We start from the raw sequence: 18,257 nt of genomic DNA on the forward strand, positions 1-18,257 counted from the left end.
TGTCTTTTGACTGAGTGCATTGTTCGGAATTGCAGCTTTCACGCTTGCACAGATTTCACATGATACATAGTGTAAGAAAATAATTGCAGATGCTGGTACAAATCGAAGGTATTTATTCACAAAATGCTGGAGTAACTCAGCAGGTCAGGCAGCATCTCAGGAGAGAAGGAATGGGTGACGTTTCGGGTCGAGACCCTTCTTCAGACTGATGTCAGGAAGGCGGGACAAAGGAAGGCTATAGGTGGAGACAGGAAGTTAGAGGGAGAACTGGGAAGGGGGAGGGTGGGGGGAAGAGAGGGACAGAGGATCTATCTAAAGTTGGAGAAGTCAATGTTCATACCGCTGGGCTGCAAGCTGCCCAAGCGAAATATGAGGTGCTGTTCCTCCAATTTCCACACTTCTTCCCACCCTGTCTCCTGCAAAATGTCTATCCCCTACTCCCAATTCCTCCGTCTACGCCGCATCTGCGCACGGGATGAGGTGTTTCACACTAGGGCGTCAGAGATATCCTTATTCTTCAGGAAACGGGGCTTGCCCTCCTCCATTATAGATGAGGCTCTCACTAGGGTCTCTTCTACATCCCGCAGCTCCGCTCTTGCTCCCCCTCCCCCCATTCGTAACAAGGACAGAATCCCCCTCGTTCTCACCTTCCACCCCATCAGCCAGCGTATCCAACAAATCATCCTCCAACATTTCCGTCACCTACAATGGGACCCACTACTGGCCATATCTTCCCATCCCCTCCCCTTTCTGCGTTCCGCAGAGACCGTTCCTCCTGCAACTCCCTGGTCCACTCGTCCCTTCCTACCCAAACCACCCCATCCCCGGCATTTTCCCCTGCAATCGCAGGAGATGCAACACCTGTCCCTTTACCTCCCCCCTCAACTCCATCCAAGGATCCAAACAGTCTTTCCAGGTGAGACAGAGGTTCACCTGCACCTCCTCCAACCTCATCTATTGTATCCGCTGCTCTAGATGTCAACTTCTTTACATCGGCGAAACCAAACGCAGGCTCGGCGATCGTTTCGCTCAACACCTTCGTTCAGTCCGCCTTAACCAACCTGATCTCCCGGTGGCTGAGCACTTCAACTTTCCCCCCCCACTCCCAGTCTGACCTTTCTGTCATGGGCCTCCTCCAGTGCCATAGTGAGGCTCACCGGAAATTGGAGGAACAGCACCTCATATTTCGCTTGGGCAGCTTGCAACCCAGCGGTATGAACATTGACGTCTCCAACTTTAGATAGTTCCTCTGTCCCTCTCTTCCCCCGCCCCCCAGTTCTCCCTCTAACTTCCTGTCTCCACCTAAATCCTTCCTTTGTCCCTCCCCCCTGACATCAGTCTGAAGAAGGGCATTTTGTAATTAAATACCTACACATGATACATTGATCATATTGAATCCAACTTTCAACAATTCATATGTATATAATTCAGAATAAAGCTGTTTTAAATTGATTGTAATCATTCTGGTTTACAGTAGTGTTGACTGTGATGTGTTTAGGTCTCCGATTTGACTACTTCCTTTAATACAGCGTTCTCATGACCTCAGACCTTGCACAATGCACACCAGAATATTAAGCACTTGTTCTTTCAATGTGTTAAATCATCTGTTGAAGGAATATTACCGTTTCTTACAGATTATTTGGGTTATCAATTTAGTGTGCAACCATTAAATAATATTGATAGTGCACCATAATGTAAAGGAGAAGAGTAGGAGTTTCTTTAGTCAGTGGGTGGTGAATCTGTGGAATTCATTGCTACAGATGGCTGCGAAGGCAGGAAAATGGGGTTGAGAGGGAAAGATAGATCAACCATGATTGAATGATGGAGTAGATTTGATGGGCCTTATTCTCCTAGAACCTATGAACTTATCTTTCTGAGGCAGTTTTGCAGGAACAGGGTGTTAAGATGAAAGAAGGAAATTGGAAACAGATCAGAGATGGTCTACTAAATTTCAATGGGAATGGGCCTCGCAGAGAGCTTGGACAGGTGTATCAACAGGTAAATCAAAAAAAGTATAAATCTGCAACAAGGACAGAAAATACTGGAAACAGCAGATCAGGCAGGGTTTGTGGAAAAAGAAGCAGAATTAATATTTTAGGTTGGAGACCCATCAATAGAACTGGGAATACAAGAAAATAAGTTGGTTTTAAGAAAATATTTTTCTACTTTTTGGTTTCTTTGTTCAACAATGTGCCAACATATGGACCAGTAAAAATAGAGATATTGGGCTCAGCAATCATCTTCAACTGAAATAACTTTTTTAATTTCCCTTTTTTCACTTGTTTAACAAAAGAGTTATTAACTGAAGACAAGAATAGATCTTTTCCCAACATTTCCCTTGTTTGTTTTGCCACAGTCAATCTAGTCTGTGTGAAGTTAATGTTTTGGTGATTTTGTCATGTATTACTTTGCATAATTTAAATACTTAAAATACTGCTTTGTTTCATTAATGGCCCCTGGTTATTAATTCTTTTCATAACTATCACAATGTTCTGTGTATTTTTGCAGCATGTGCTACAGACGTGTCGAACATTTAAGAGACCGCCAAGAGTCTGTAAAACAACTGCTGACAACTTCGCAAGACAGACAATCGCAAGGTGATGAGAAAGTTGATACCGACGAGGAAGAGGAACTCCAGGAATTCCTTTCAGGTGATTGGCGAGCAAAGGGCGCTTTGCTTTAGTACTCTGCGCTGTGCAATTATTGCTCGAAGTAAACGTTCAACAAACCATGACATATTGCCAGTCAAGACTAACTTCTACTACAGCTTTTGCATGAACTGATAAACTGTTGAAAACTTCAGTCATCAAGAAGAACGCTTGGAAAAAAATTATAAATTGGTAAACCCTTTTTTCAGAAGATGTACAGATGTTATTGTAATAAACATTCAGATGTGTCCAGATGTATTTTATAAGGTTATTTCAATTAATATGTATTTTTTCTGTTCATATTAAATCGTTCTTGTAATGATACAATTTTATATGTTTAAAGCTAGCTGTCAATGGCAATGTTTTCTTAATTTGAGAGCAAACTGGTAAAATTAATGAAGATTGGCGTCCTCTAACGAAGAAAGGGGAAATATGATATTAACCCCAAGATCATTACAAAATTGTTGTTGAGAGGTCAACTTATTTTGTTGGGAAGGATTTTAATTGGAAGCAGAAGAAGACCATTAAATTACAAAGACTTAACATAGATATAAAAAAAAATAAAAGCTGAAGTGTTGAAGCAAGAATTAAACAACATACTTGTCAGGGTCTGTGGTGTAATTAGTAGGGTTGGTGAACCAGAGGAATTTAATGCATTAACAGAAACTTGACTCAATTGATTATTCTTCCTGTTACCAGGAATTTAGGAAAGATGGTAAAGAGAAAAGGAGGAGTTGCTGATTAAGTTTGATACTGCAGTCTAAATAGAAAGGAGCTTCAGTTCATTTTAGGACTTAATTTATTTGGCTCGAGTTAGTTAACAGCGTAGCGCAGCTAATAGATTTGCTGCCTCACGGCTCCAGTTTCATAGACAATAGGTGCAGGAGGAGGCCATTTAGCTCTACGAACCAGCACCAACATTCATTGTGATCAAGGCTGATCACCCACAATCAGTAACCTGTCCACATTTCAGTTGAGAGATGACAGAAGAAAGTTCTGCAGAGGAAAAGGGTGCTGACAGGTGCCCATCAGCGCCTGGAGCTTTCCAAAGATTAGTGGTTTCCTGTTTGACAGAACGAGTATGGTTCTTGTCCGCGTCTTTGGAGTGGCCATTGGGCAGGAAATGGTGGGCGATGGAGTTGGCCGTGACAGGGCAATGCTTTGGGTGGGTACCGACGGTTGAGGCGATTGAAGGTCTTCCACGCCACCCTACTGGAGTGTGTGAAGTCGATTTCTTGAACTGTCTCTTCCCACCGCTCTCTGTGCTTCTTGTTGAGGCAGTTTGTCAGTTCCGCAGCCTTGGAGGCAGCCTCTTCGCCAGGTTCAGCGTACAGGAATGAGTCGTAGCATGCGTCACATTCTTCGTCCCATGTGGGGATGTACCGGCGATGATAGCCGCTAGGAATGGAACTCTTTGCTGCCCTGATGAGTTTGCAGAGGGCTGAGTAGGCATTGTCCAGATTGGTGGGGGTGGGAAGGCTGTCGATCCAGAGGTCCACCAGACTCGTGAACTGGTCCGTCCTGGCCTTGCGGAAATTCCACCTCTTTGCAGGTTTGGTTGGGACCGGCTCGATGGGGTTGTCCGGGATAATCAGAGATGGACGATGTTGTGATTTCGGGAAGTGGTCCAGGGTGATATGGTGTGGGGATGGTCCATTCAGGTTTGCAAAAGCTAAGTCAGGGTTGGTAGTGGTGTTCCACCTGCCAGAGCAGAAGCTGTCCGGTTGTTTTGGGTCGTATAGGAGTTGAACGCCAGTAGCTAAGGCCCAGTCTTCTTGTGCAGCGCCATCTGGGTTAGTTGAACGGTAGCCCCGGGTGGTGCTGTGGCAATTAAAGTCTCCAGCGTACATGCAGGGCAAACCAAAGGTGGGGATGGAGTCTTTGTGAAGCCTGGTAGAAGGTGGCTTGTATACATTGATGACAGTGACACCTTCGACTTGCGTTGCCGCCCAATTCCACGTCGGAGTCAGGAGGGGACGTTGCAATCGCTTTCCACTTTGCTGTGCTCCTTACAAAAGTGGCAATCCCGTGGGTGTTGTTCTCGGTGTAGGGGGCCAGGGTATAACCAGGGATCTTCAGACGGGAGCTGTCACTTTTGTGAGTCTCTTGGAGCAGGATTGCAGTGACTTTGTGGGTCTGGAGCAGATGTTCAATGATGGTGGTCTTCGCCTTGGTGAGGCCTTCCGCATTCAGCTGCAGCAGGGTGATGCCATCCGGTTCGACATCCATAGGTGCCCGCCCTAAGAAGGGTGCATGCTCCGGGTTGGCGCCAAGCTGCAGTAACTGAGGTTGCATTTGGGCTGCAAGCTGTTTTTTCTGCTTCTGCTGATATGGAACTTGTCGCGGGCTACCTTAAGACCTGGAGACTAAAACTGAGTGTGGCAAAAACCACCACAACGGCCTTTCACCTGAATAACAAGGAAGCTCAATGCCAGCTAACCGTCACCCTCAATGGATCACCCCTACCCTACAACCCATTTCCTACATACCTCGGGTGAAACTAGATCGGCAGCTGACCTACAAGCAACACCTTGAAGCTCTCCATGCTAAAGTCTCGGCACGGAACAACCTCCTGCGTTGCTTGGCCGGTTCGTCATGGGGCACCAGGACATCTACTCTTCGAACCAGGGGCTTGCACTCGTGTACAGCGCCGCTGAGTACGCTGCCCCAGCATGGTGCCGCAGCGCTCATACCAGCAAGCTAGATGCCACCCTCAACGACACCATGCGGATCATCACTGGCTGCCTACTCCGACGGATCTCCTGCCGGTGCTCGCAGGTATCGCACCCGCCAAGCTTCGCAGTGAGTTCTTCACTCGTAGGCTGGTGTGCAAGGCCCCATCGGACGCCAAACATCCTTTGCACCACCTCGCCCAGGATTCACAGCAACTGGGACCTCAACGCCTGTCATCTCGTCGCCCTTTCTCCCATCATGCAGCGACCCTCTGTGGCTCCGGTTTCAACATACTAGGAGCATGGAGAACCAACTGGGAACAGACATCGCGACCTCCTCAATTCACTGTCGCACCGAACACCACAGCCCCACCCGGCTCGGACATGCCCCGCAAAGAGTGGGTCGCCCTGAACCGGCTCCGCACAGGGGTCGGCCGGTTCAATGCCAACATGCATCGTTGGAGGTTGCATTCATCAGCAGCCTGCGTGTGTGGAGCAGACCAGCAAACAGCGCAGCACGTCATTTTCAACTGCACTGTCCTCCGTCCCCCTGGTGGAGGGGTAGACCTCACGGCCCTCGACAACAGCACATTGCACTGGCTACAGCTCCTGGAGGGCGTTACATAATTTCTGCTGCCTCAAACGCAAGAAGAAGAAGTAACCTGTGCCTGCCTTCTCCCAATATCCCTTGATTCCGCTAGCCCCGAGAGCTCTATCTAACTCTCTTTTAAATCAATCCAGTGAATTGGCCTCCACTGCTTTCTGTGGCAGAGAATTCCACAAATTCACAACTCTCAACTCTCACTGGTGATGTGGTCTCACCAGGGCTCTATACAACTGCAGGACCTCTTTACTCCTATCCTCAAATCCTCATTGTGAAGGCCAACATGCCATTAGCTTTCTTCACTGCCTGCTGTACCTGCACGCTTAGTTTCAGTAACTCTGCACAGGACAGGATGGCCCTGCAGAGAGTAGTGCGTTTGGAACTACACTCGTCCCCTTGCAGGACCTATACATCAGGAGGTGCAGATCCAGAGCAAGCAAGATTATGAGGGACCCCTGCCACCCCAGCAACGGACTGTTCCAGATGCTACGGTCAGGCAAACGCCTCCGCTGTCACCCTGTGAAAACGGAGAGGATGAGACGGAGTTTCTTCCCACAGGCCATCAGGACTGTTAACTTTTATAACTCCAGGGACTAAATTTTGTCTTCTCTATATTAACTTTATTTATATGCTGTAACTGTAATTCTTTTTTGTGCACAATCCGCAGGCATTGCCACTTTCATTTCACTGTGACAAATAAACTTGACTTGACTTGACTTGACTTGGTGTACAAGGACACCCAGTTCTCGTTGCACTTTCCCCTTTACCTAATCTGACACCATTGAGCTAATAATCTGCCTCCTTGTTTTTGCCACCAAAGTGGATAACCTCACATTTATCTACATTATACTGCATCTGCCATGCATCTGCCCACTCACTCAACCTGTCCAAGTCACCCTGCAACCTCCTAACATCCTCTTCGCAGTTCACACTGCCACCCAGCTTTGTGTCATCTGTAAACTTGCTAGTGTTACTTCTAATTCCATCATCCAAATCATTAATATATATTGTAAATAGTTGCGGCCCCAGCACCGAGCCTTGCGGCACTCCACTCGCTATTTTCCCAGGTTCAATCCTGATCGCTCGTGCTGTGTGGAGTTTGTGCATTTGTCCTCCAAATGCATGAGTTTCCCTCAGTTTTCTCGGCATCCCAAAGTCATGCAGGTTGATGAGGTAATTGATCTTTGTAAATTGTTCCTTGTGTGTAAGTGGTAGCATATGGGATAAATTGATTGTAATATGAGGGAATAGAATTACTCTGTGAGCTGGCATAGATTAAATGGATCAAAAGGACCTAATCTATGGAGACATGGAAGGGATCTCTCATGCAAATGAATGTGGGTTGTGGTTATTTTACAAACAATCCTAAACCAACAGGCAGGAGTTTAAATCTCAGCATGACAATGAAATGCAATTCAGTCAATAATAGGTAATTTGGGGTGTGGAGGTGATTACAATCAGCTTTAGTACAACAAAAATTACTGGGTTGTCATCAAGACCTATCCTATCCACAAATGTCCTTTAGGAGGAACTATGCCACTCTTATCCAGTCTGACCTATGTGTGACTTTAAATACATCAATGTGGTTGTTTTTTTAATGCCTTGGGAAGACACTGTTCAAGTGCAATTAAGGATCGATCATTGAGCTGAAGTGTGATCTGGAGACCCAATTCGATGAGAGAAATCCATTAGCATTTTGTTTTAAATAGCACCAAGTGACCTTGGACATATTTTTCAATGTTTGTACACATTTCCTGGTGAAGCCTTCCTTATCTGTCAGAAAATTCACTTCACCAACAATGTAATTTTCTATCATTTTTTGGCATTTTATTAATGTTGTCAGCATACACAGCACATTTATTTTGCTTACTAATAGAAATTGGCTCAAAAGATTGAGGGTTTTAATCTTTTAACAGTTCAGTATTATACCATGCTTAAAATGGTGAAATAGATGTACTTTAAGGGTCCACGTAGAATATTATTTATGTCAAATTATCTGTAAAACTTCATGGCTGCATGCCATTAGTGTAGATGACAGTCTCTACGAACTGCTAAATACAATTTACAGATTCCTCAATCAGTGACCCAATCAATGCTCCAGTTGACAGGAAAACGTCAAGAGTGTTTAATAGTCATGTGAATCTGTGGAATTCTCTGCCTCAGAAGGCAGTGGAGGCCAATTCTCTGAATGCATTCAAGAGAGAGCTAGATAGAGCTCTTAAGGATAGCGGAGTCAGGAGGTATGGGGAGAAGGCAGGAACGGGGTACTGATTGAGAATGATCAGCCATGATCACATTGAATGGCGGTGCTGGCTCGGAGGGCCGAATGGCCTCCTGCGTCTATTGTCTATTGTCATGTGTGCCGTCAACAGAACAATTACATTTTTACTTGCAGAGGTTGTGACACAGGAGAGTCACAACTGTGAATGTTATCAGCCGGTCCTGTGCATGGATAAAATAGGTGAGATCTAGCAACAGGATTTTTAGGAAAGTTTAGATAAAGTCCCACAAAAGAATTAAAGAACACATTTTTTTAATCTATCTATCTACCTGTTTGAATATATTTACTGCTGCCCTCTGCTGATTTGTATAATAGAGAATTTCATAGATTCACCACCCTTCAGCCGGCGATTGAAGCCCCCGTGTCGGGGCGATAGAAACTCCCGCGTCGGGGCAGTCAAAATTCCCGCGTTGGGGCAGTCTAAACTCCTGCGGCTTGGAGTCCCCGAAGTCGGTCTCTGACCAGCGACCGCGGGCTCCGTGATGTTAAAATCTGCAAGCACCCACAGTTGGAGCTCCGAGGGCGACCCCTGGCAAAGAGATCGTGGGCTCCGTGATGTTAAAGTCTGCAGGCATCCGCGGTGGAGCTCTCAAAACTGATCAAAGGCCGGCAACTCCTCGATGTTAGGCCGCAGTGCGGACGGAGATACGATACAGAATAAAATCGCATCTCCATCGAGGTAAGAGATTAGAAAAAGTTTCCACAGCTCCCCCCCCCCTCCCATCCCCCACAGAAAACAAGCTAGAGAACACTAAAAACATACATTTAACACATACTATTAAACAACAAAGGAAAGAAAGGACACACAGACTGTTGGCGATGCAGCCATTGCTGGCGCCACCCGGTGGTGGGGGCAGAATAAATAATTGCAAGTGATTAGGTAATTAGATTTTTCTGATTGTATGCCTCATAGTCACCTTTCCCCCAGCTAACTGAACCATTCTACATTTCCTTGATCATCGTTGTCTTTGATAATAATAATGTATTCCTTTATTTGTCCCACACCGGGGAAATTTACAGTGTTACAGCAGCAAAGTGGATAGCAAGAGAGCAAGAGAGCAAGAGACTATTCATTATAAATAAAAGATACATAAATTGTCATCAGTTTTCTGTGTGTTCTTAGCTGTTATTGTTGACTCGTCTGCTGGGAGCAGTGCTGGTTGTGCAGTCTCACAGCAGCAGGAAGGACGGACCTCCTATATCTCCTTCACGCACTTGGGGTGAAGGAGTCTTTCACTGAAGGAGCTACTCAGTGCAGTGACAGTGTCCTGCATGGGATGGGAGTCGTTGTCCAGCAGCGATGTTAACTTTGACATCATCCTCCTCTCTCCCACCACCTGCACTGAGTCGAGGGGGCAACCCAGGACAGAGCTGGCCTTCCTGACCAGCTTGCGGAGTTTTTTCCCTTCTGCCGCTGAGATGCTGCTGCTCCAGCAGACCACTCCATACAAGATGGCTGATGCAACCACCGTGTTGTAGAAGGTCCTCAGGAGTGCCCCCTGCACTCCAAAGGACCTGAGTCTCCTTAGCAGATAAAGTCTGCTCTGGCCCTTTTTGTATAGCGCATCGGTGTTTTCGGTCCAGTCCAATTTATTATTGAGGTAGACACCCAGGTACTTATAAGAATCCACCCTCTCGATGTCCATTCCCTGGATGTTCACCGGTGTCGGGGGGACCTGGCTGCGCCTGCGGAAATCTACCACCATCTTCCTGGTTTTCCCCGCGTTGATCCGGAGGCGGTTCCGCTGGCACCAGTCCACAAACTCCTTGATCAGTTCTCTGTACGCCCTGTCATGAGGCCAACGATGGCAGAGTCGTCAGAGAACTTCTGTAGATAGGAGTTTGCAGAGCTGTGCCTGAAGTCCGCAGTGTACAGGGTGAACAAGAATGGTGCTCGCACTGTTCCCTGCGGAACCCCAGTGCTGCAGACCACCCTGTCCGAGACCAGGTCTTTTGTCCTCACATACTGTGGTCGGTTGGTGAGGTAGTCCAGAATCCAGGATGTGAGGTGGTGATCCACTCCTGTGCGCTCCAGCTTGCCCCCCAGAAGCCCCGGCTGGATGGTGTTGAATGCACTGGAGAAATCAAAGAACATGATTCTCACAGAGCTATCCGGCTTCTCCAGGAAGATCTCTGTTCCGCAGGTAGATGATGGCGTCCTCTACCCCGATGCGAGTCTGGTAGGCGAACTGCAGCGGATCCATTGATGGTCTCACCAGGGGGCGGAGATGGGCAAGGACCAGACGCTCCAGTGTCTTCATCAGGTGTGACGTCAGTGCCACCGGCCTGTAGCTGTTGAGTTCCTTTGGGTACGGCGTCTTTGGTACCGGTACCACGCAGGATGTTTTCCACAGCTGTGGAACTCTCCCCTGTTTCAGGCACAGATTGAAGACATGCTCCACTATTCCGCACAGCTGGTCTGCACAGGACTTGAGTCTCGAGCTGATGCCATCCGGACCAGCCGCCTTCCTCGCATTGATCTTCCGGAGCTCATTTCTCACCTGGTCTATGGAGAAAGACAGATTGGAGCACAGATTGGAGGAGGGGGTGTGGGGGGAGGAGGTGGGGGTGGTGAGATTGGGGCAGGAGAAGCAGAAGCAGTGGGTGGTGACTGTGACCCAAGTGCTGTGGGAGGGGCGGTGGGGCAGCGTACTGGACGTGCAGGCAAGGGGGGCTGCAGCAGGGGTGACTAGACTGGGGGAGGGGTAGGTGACTGATCGAACCTGTTGAAGAAAAGGTTCAGATCGTTCACCCACTTCTGGCCCCCACGGCCCGGGAATCCGGTTCCTTGTACCCTGAGATGGTTTTGAGGCCTCTCCAGACTCCATTGATGTTGTTCCTCTGCAGCTGGTCCTCCATCTTCTTCCTGTAGCTGTTCTTCCTCTTTCTGATCTTCCTCCTCAGCTCCTTTTGCACAGCCTTCAGCTCCTCCTTATTTCCCGACTTAAAGGCCCTCTTTTTCTTAAGGAGGTCCTTCATGTCAGGGTTGACCCAGGGTTTGTTGTTGGAGAAACACCGTACAGTCCTGGTGGGTACAGTGTCCTCCACACTGAAGTTAATATAGTCCGTGATGCATTGGGTTAGACCGTCAATGTCCCCCCCCCCATAGGGATCAGAGTTCCCCCCACACAGTTGTTCCGAAACAGTCTCTCAGAGCCTCCTCCGTCTCCTCGGACCATCCTCCAACTGTGCGGGTCACCGCTGGTTGCCTGTGCATGAGAGGTTTGTACACAGGCTGGAGATGGATCATGTTGGGGATTGGACACATTAGAGGCAGATAACATGTTCCCAATGTTGGGGGAGTCCAGAACAAGGGGCCACAGTTTGAGAATAAGGGGTAGGCCATTTAGAACGGAGATGAGGAAGAACTTTTTCAGTCAGAGGGTGGTGAAGGTGTGGAATTCTCTGCCTCAGAAGGCAGTGGAGGCCAGTTCGTTGGATGCTTTCAAGAGAGAGCTGGATAGAGCTCTTAAGGATAGCGGAGTGAGGGGGTATGGGGAGAAGGCAGGAACGGGGTACTGATTGAGAGTGATCAGCCATGATCGCATTGAATGGCGGTGCTGGCTCGAAGGGCTGAATGGCCTACTCCTGCACCTATTGTCTATTGTCTATTGTCTATCTCTCCGGGAGAGGAGGGGTGCTGAGTTATATGCCTCCTTGGTGTTGGCATAAAATAAGTCCAGTATTTTGTTGTCTCTGGTGCGGCAGGTGACGTACTGGGTGAACGTGGGCAGAGTGGATGATGAGGGTGCATGGAAATTGGAGAATTCAATGTTCATGCCGTAAGATTGTAAGCAACCCAAGTGGAACATGTGGTGCTAACCAAGATGGTCAATGAAACAATGTTAATAAACAGATGCAAGAAGATGGGGACAGATTCAATTAACAGGTAGAAATTGTTGCTCGATGCAAAAGTATAGGGTTTCTGAGTGTGATGTGAATTTTCCAGCTCGGTAGCACTCTTCATTCACATTCGTGGGAATTAATATATTTTGATTGTCCAATTATTTCATGGATTTATATTTCTGAAATTCAAGTTAAAATAATTATTTGGACACATTTTACTTTGTCATAAATGTTATCTATGGATTAGCAAGAGCTCAATATCGATACTTCATCACAACTAATGACATGATATTGGCCATATTTACATAGAAACCCACGATAAGGAGCTTCGTTGAAGGGAATTTAGATTAAAATATGTCAGACCAAAGAGAATGAAACCTGAACTTTTAAAATATTAATGTAATTTCTGAAAGCACTGGGCATTTGTGAATTTACTAATGATTTATACATATAAGACATATTGACCTTGTGAATACAATACCATCTAAACTCATAAATCTAATTCCTTGAATTTTCAGAGATTCTCAGAAAATATTCCAGAGCAGAAAATACTGGTTTATGCTCCAGCAAAATATTTCTTAACCTAGATTTACGAGGGTGATTTCTCAATTTTACTCACATTTCACCTCCAAAATCTACATTTGAATGGGACATAACCTACAGCGTGAGTGGACAAAATGTGTAAACAATAAAACTGATATGACATAGAAGCAGATTTAAAATTGAACTGGTTTGGTCGAGGTCAAGTTCTCAAAGGTTTAATAACCAAGGTTTAAAATTGAATACTAGCCATAAATGGATTCTGTAGATGAAAATGCAGATCGATAAATACTTGAATGTCAGATCAGTTCTGTTTCCCAGACCAAGGAGAGGATTAGAAATTGTTTTGAGGAAATCGCATGACAATGTTTGCCCATCAATAGGACCATTTGACAGGTATGCAAGAGCATAACTGAATACCACCATCGCTCAGTAATTTAAAACTGTGTTGTGTAATGCTAGACTTATGGACTGTGTCCACTTTCATGCAAATGTAAGTCTCATGTCTGACCACAGAGCTATTGAGGAAGTAATCCTGAACAAAATAATGCCCCCCCCCCCTTCTATCTCCGTCGCCCCTTATCTCCCTCCCACCTCATTGGAGTCGCAGAAAGGGTCTCGGCCCATATTATTCTATTCCAATGAGAACGTTAGGATGTAGGATCTCGACCGGAAACATTAACTATCCCTCTGCCTCCACTGATGCTACCTGATCTGCTGAGTTCCTCCAGCAGTTCTTTGCTCCAGACTCCAGCACCTGCAGTCTCTTACATCAATAAAACAGTTATATGGGTTTTTCTGCACTCTGGGAATAGCAAATTTAAAAAAATCGATAAAGCTGATATCTTTATTTCTCCACTTTTACTTCCATTGTACTAACATATTTCACTTAAAAAAAGATCCCAGCAATAATGTGGCCATTTGAATTCAAATTTAATCAAATAAATCACTTATAGAGACGTATAAAATTATACGTCATCTTATAGAGATGTATAAAATTATAAAAGGACTGGACAAACTAGTTGCAGGAAAAATATTTCCAATGTTGGGGGAGTCCAGAACCAGGGACCATAGTCTAAGAATAAAGGGGAGGCCATTTAAAACTGAGGTGAGAAGAAACTTTTTGACCCAGAGTTGTGAATTTGTAGAATTCTCTGCCACAGAGGGCAGCGGAGGCCAATTCACTGGATGAATTAAAAAGAGAGTTAGATGGAGCTCTAGGGGCTAGTGGAATCAGGGGATATGGGAAGAAGGCAGGCACAGGTTACTGATTGTGGATAATCAGCCATGATCACAATGAATTGCGGTGCTGGCTCAAATGGCCAAATGGCCTCCTCCTGCACTTATTTTCCATGTTTCTATGTTTCAAGACATTCACAGTAAGTTATGATTGTATGATGGTTTTGCAGAAACTAAAAATCGCTGCCAAATTTTGAGTATAGATAATATATCAAAAACAAAGAAATCAATAATCAAAAAATATCATCAAAGGAGATACAAGAGACTGTAAATGTTGTATTCTGATGCAACGAACTAATAACTGCTGGAAGAATTCAGCAGATCAAGTAGCATCTTTGGAGGGAAATGGACAGAAAACATTTTGGGCCAAGATCCTTTATCTGGGCCAAAAAAAAATTTAAGTTGACATTCTATAATTTATGCTCTGGATGCACAATAGGCTAAATTTGATGGCCCTTGAAATGGTCTCCAGAATTGCAATGTGTAATTAGTCTGTGCCTATTGACACCAATAGTCTGCATGCCAACATCTCAGTTGCTATTGCTCTGATGATCCAATTTTCTGCGCAGATTCATAGTCATACAGCATGGAAACAGGCCCTTCGGCCCAACTTGCCATGCTGACTAAAATGCCCCATCTACACTAGTCCCACCTGCCCATGTTTGGCCCATATCCCTCTAAACCATTCCTATCCATGTATCCATCCATGTATCTACCCAAATATCTTTTAAATGTTGTTATTGTACCTAGCTCAACCAACTCCTCTGGCAACTCGTTTCACATATCCACCACCCACTGAGTGAAAAAGTTGTCCCTCACACCTTAAACCCATGTTCTCTGGTTCTTGATTCCATGACTCTGAAATATTTTCAAAATTCCTGAACTATAACTTTTCCTCTAACATAATAGGCAGAGCCTTTCACCACATTGCAGCTATTTTCCGCTGTCATTTCCTCTTCCCCTGGACAGAACAAGACCACAAATTCTCCAACCCCTTACCCTCAACCCCATCTGCCTCCGCATTCAACAAATCATACCTTACCATTTCTGCCAGTTCCAAATAGATTTCACCACCAGACACATCTTCTCCTCCACCTTTCTCCCTTCTTGTTACCCTGGCCCACTCTTTCATCTTCATAACCCTCCCCATCTGAGAGCACTCTCCTATGCAATCACAGGACATGCAACACTTGACCTTTCACCTTCTCTCACCACCCACGAATCTGAATGTTCATTTTCACTTCTTCCATCACATGTACTCCAGTTAGCATTCAGTGTTGGCTCTTTTACAAAGTAGAAATTAAACGCAGATTAATTTGGCAGTCGACCAGAGTTCAGCATCAATCCGACAAGCACCTGCATTCAATCTGCAAGAGTGATTCTGAGTTTCCTGCTGCTTCCCACTATAATTGTCAATCCCATTCCCTCTCGGTGACCTCCTGCAATGAGACCCAGAACAAGACCAAGGATCAACACCTCACTATTGCAGCTTTATTGACTCAGTATTGAATTTCTCAAATTTAGATAGCTCTGTCTGTCTATATCAGAACTGGCCATTTCTACCAGTTATCTGATTGTGATTTGGCACAGTTTTTCACTCTCCTTCCGTATAGTTTGGCTTGTTGGACATCTCGCTCACACTTGATATTAGAGAAGGCAGGAGAATGTGGTTGATCGGGAAATATAGATCAGCCATGATTGAATGGCGGAGTACAATCGAAGGGGCAAATGCTGCTCCTATGACCTGAACTTAACAATACATTACATAGAGAAGCATAGCAACTGTTGCATTAAACCATGTGGTCTCCCCCATCAGACCCCTGCCTCCACACCATCTCTACATCTTATAACCAACTTGTTTTCTTTCTTTCCCAGCTGTAACAAAGGGCCTTGGACCTAAAGGATTTACTACAATTCTCTTTTCACATACACTGCCCAACTTGCTGTGTGTTTCCAGCACTTTATGTTTTTATTTGAGAGTAATTTAAGACTAGAGGACCATGAAGCCATACTGCAAGGACATCTGCTAGTTCACTGATAATCAGCCTTCCTCCAACTATTCTCCCAGTGTCACTGTGATCAAAAGGAAATTCTCATACGTCCACCCCATTGCATATGCTGATCTTTGTGAATGGAGAGATATGGATTAATTTAACTGGCATCATGTTCATCACAAACATTGTGGGCCAAAGAATCTGTTACTGTGCTGTACTGCTCCATGTTCAATGTTCTAGGTATACAACCTGAGACCTAATTGCCATCTAGATCTCACTGCCTGATGCTAGGTAGCAAGATCAGCCTTTACATAATGTCAGTTTAATTCGAGCAGGTGGGATTCATCTATGCCTTTGGACAATTGGCCTAGCAGGAAGATCCAATGCGTTCATTTAAAACAATGGACATAGATAAGAAGTTCATCATAACATGTGAATCACAAACCAGAAACTTCTCTCTGGGAAATAAGGCAGCAGAAAGATAGTGCAAAAGTGATCACAACAATTTCTGTCCAGGTCATGTCTGATTGCATTAACATCACTACTGAGAAAAGATGTTGATTTTGTTTGTTTTGTTTTAGGTTTAGAATTATTATTGTCACATGCACTGAGATACAGTAGGAAACTTTGTTTTGCATGCTGTCCAAACAGATCAGATATACCATACATAGATACAATCAGTTCAAACTCAAGTATCATAGATATAGCAAAGGAAGAGATGTAAAGTGCAGAATATTGTTCTCAGCATTGTAGCAGATCAGTTCCTTAGACAATGTCCTCAATGGGGTAGAGGTGAATCAAATAGTACCCTAGCTGATGGAAGGACTGTTCAGAAGTCTGATAACAAAGAGTAAGAAGCTGTTCATGAGTGTAGTTAGACCATTTTGGTATCCCACTGCTGCAGCACACACCCCATTCTACTACCATAAGAATGACAGAATATCTGTGGTTCGTTAACAATTGCAGCTTATTTTTTAACCAGAAACTTCTTGGGAAATTAAATGCTGTTGCATTCACTATTGGGAGCTATGCTTATTAAATTAGTTCTGATATAACATCTGATTCAGAATCAAAGAACTGCAGATGCTGGTTACGAAAAAAGACACAAAGTGCTAAAGTATCTCACCGGTCAGGCAGCGTCACTGGAGAACATGGATAGGTGACATTTTTGGTTGGGATCCATCTGAAGGGTCCCGAACCGAAACCTGACCTGTCCACGTTCTCCTGAAATGCTGCCTGACCTGATGAGTTATTCCAGCACTGTGTCGCTTTTTTGCATCTGATGTAGTTACATTGCTGATTGCCTTGCCATATCGATGAGGCTGTTCATTTGTGCACCTTTATTGCTCAACCCCAAACCTCCTCATACCTTCCACCAGAGGTTTGCCCTCCACAAATTATAGTGAGTACTGACAGCGGAAGATGATTAGGAAATGAGGGCAATGTCGAGAGATTGTTCACATTTTAGGAATAGGGCTGGTACTATGTTTATGTAACTTCATTTTGAATACCTTTGAAGTACCAGGTTTTGTGCCGCAAACATTCATACTTTATGCTCATAAAGCATCTGTGAGAGGATTTCATAATTTATTATCTTCCCTCCCTTTTACATGGTAATTTTGTTTGCAAGGCTTCAATGCAGTTTTCTTCTACAATGGCAATACTTCCTCTGTGCATTCATACCACTCACTAGCAGAGCATGTCCTACACCAGATTTTCTCTTGCATGAGCAACCTTTTCCCTCAAACATTTCATTGGGAGACCATCTGTGCAATGCCAGATTGTTTTTTTTTTTCATTATTCAACTTTTGCTCTGCTCCCACACTCTGAGCTTGCTTCTTTTAATCTGCAGATAGCTTCTTTCAAACACGCTGTTACAGCGCAATTTCATGCTTACTATCAAAAATAAAATGTCACCAAATGTCCAGCTGCAGAGCACGATTAACAGAATCTGAAAGCAGCTTTTCTTTCTTGGCTGCAGAAATGTTGCGTGACCCATATGTCTCAAATGATGCTGCACAGCCTCATCCAGGCCTTTAACCATCTGTTAGCTGAATTAAAAAAAAAAAAATTCATGTTCATTATTTTGTTGCCAGACCCATGTCTGAAATCTTTGTACAGCATCACCTTATAACACAAAGGTCCACAAAACAAAATACTCGTCATAGAGGTCCATCCTGGAGCTCTTTACCCTCCTTTTCTGCAAAATGTTCGTACGTTTCCTATTACAGAGCTTTATCTTTACTTTAAATAACTACTTTTTCATAGAAAGGTGCTATTTAATATATCTGTTTTTGTTCATTTTCTCATCAGAATATATCTTTAAAAATTGCTGTCCTTTTCCACGATGCTTTGATGACAATACAATTTAACAGGTATCACTGCTTAGACATTTTGTGCTCATCCCTATGAAGGAACATTTGTTTGTCATCT

The 18,257-nt window shown here is 44.7% G+C and overlaps 1 protein-coding gene across 1 annotated transcript in view; it reads left to right on the plus strand.

The window, feature by feature from the left end:
• znf830 (zinc finger protein 830) overlaps positions 1–6,220 on the plus strand; it is a 48,069-nt gene extending 41,849 nt beyond the window's left edge. The window contains exon 10 of the mRNA XM_078428060.1: positions 2,509–6,220. Coding sequence (XP_078284186.1) covers positions 2,509–2,683 — 175 coding nt within the window. The 3' untranslated portion in view covers positions 2,684–6,220. The remainder of the gene's footprint in view (positions 1–2,508) is intronic.
• Positions 6,221–18,257: the final 12,037 nt, after the last annotated feature.

This window comes from Rhinoraja longicauda, chromosome 2, assembly GCF_053455715.1.
Source record: "Rhinoraja longicauda isolate Sanriku21f chromosome 2, sRhiLon1.1, whole genome shotgun sequence".
Taxonomy (NCBI): domain Eukaryota; kingdom Metazoa; phylum Chordata; class Chondrichthyes; order Rajiformes; family Arhynchobatidae; genus Rhinoraja; species Rhinoraja longicauda.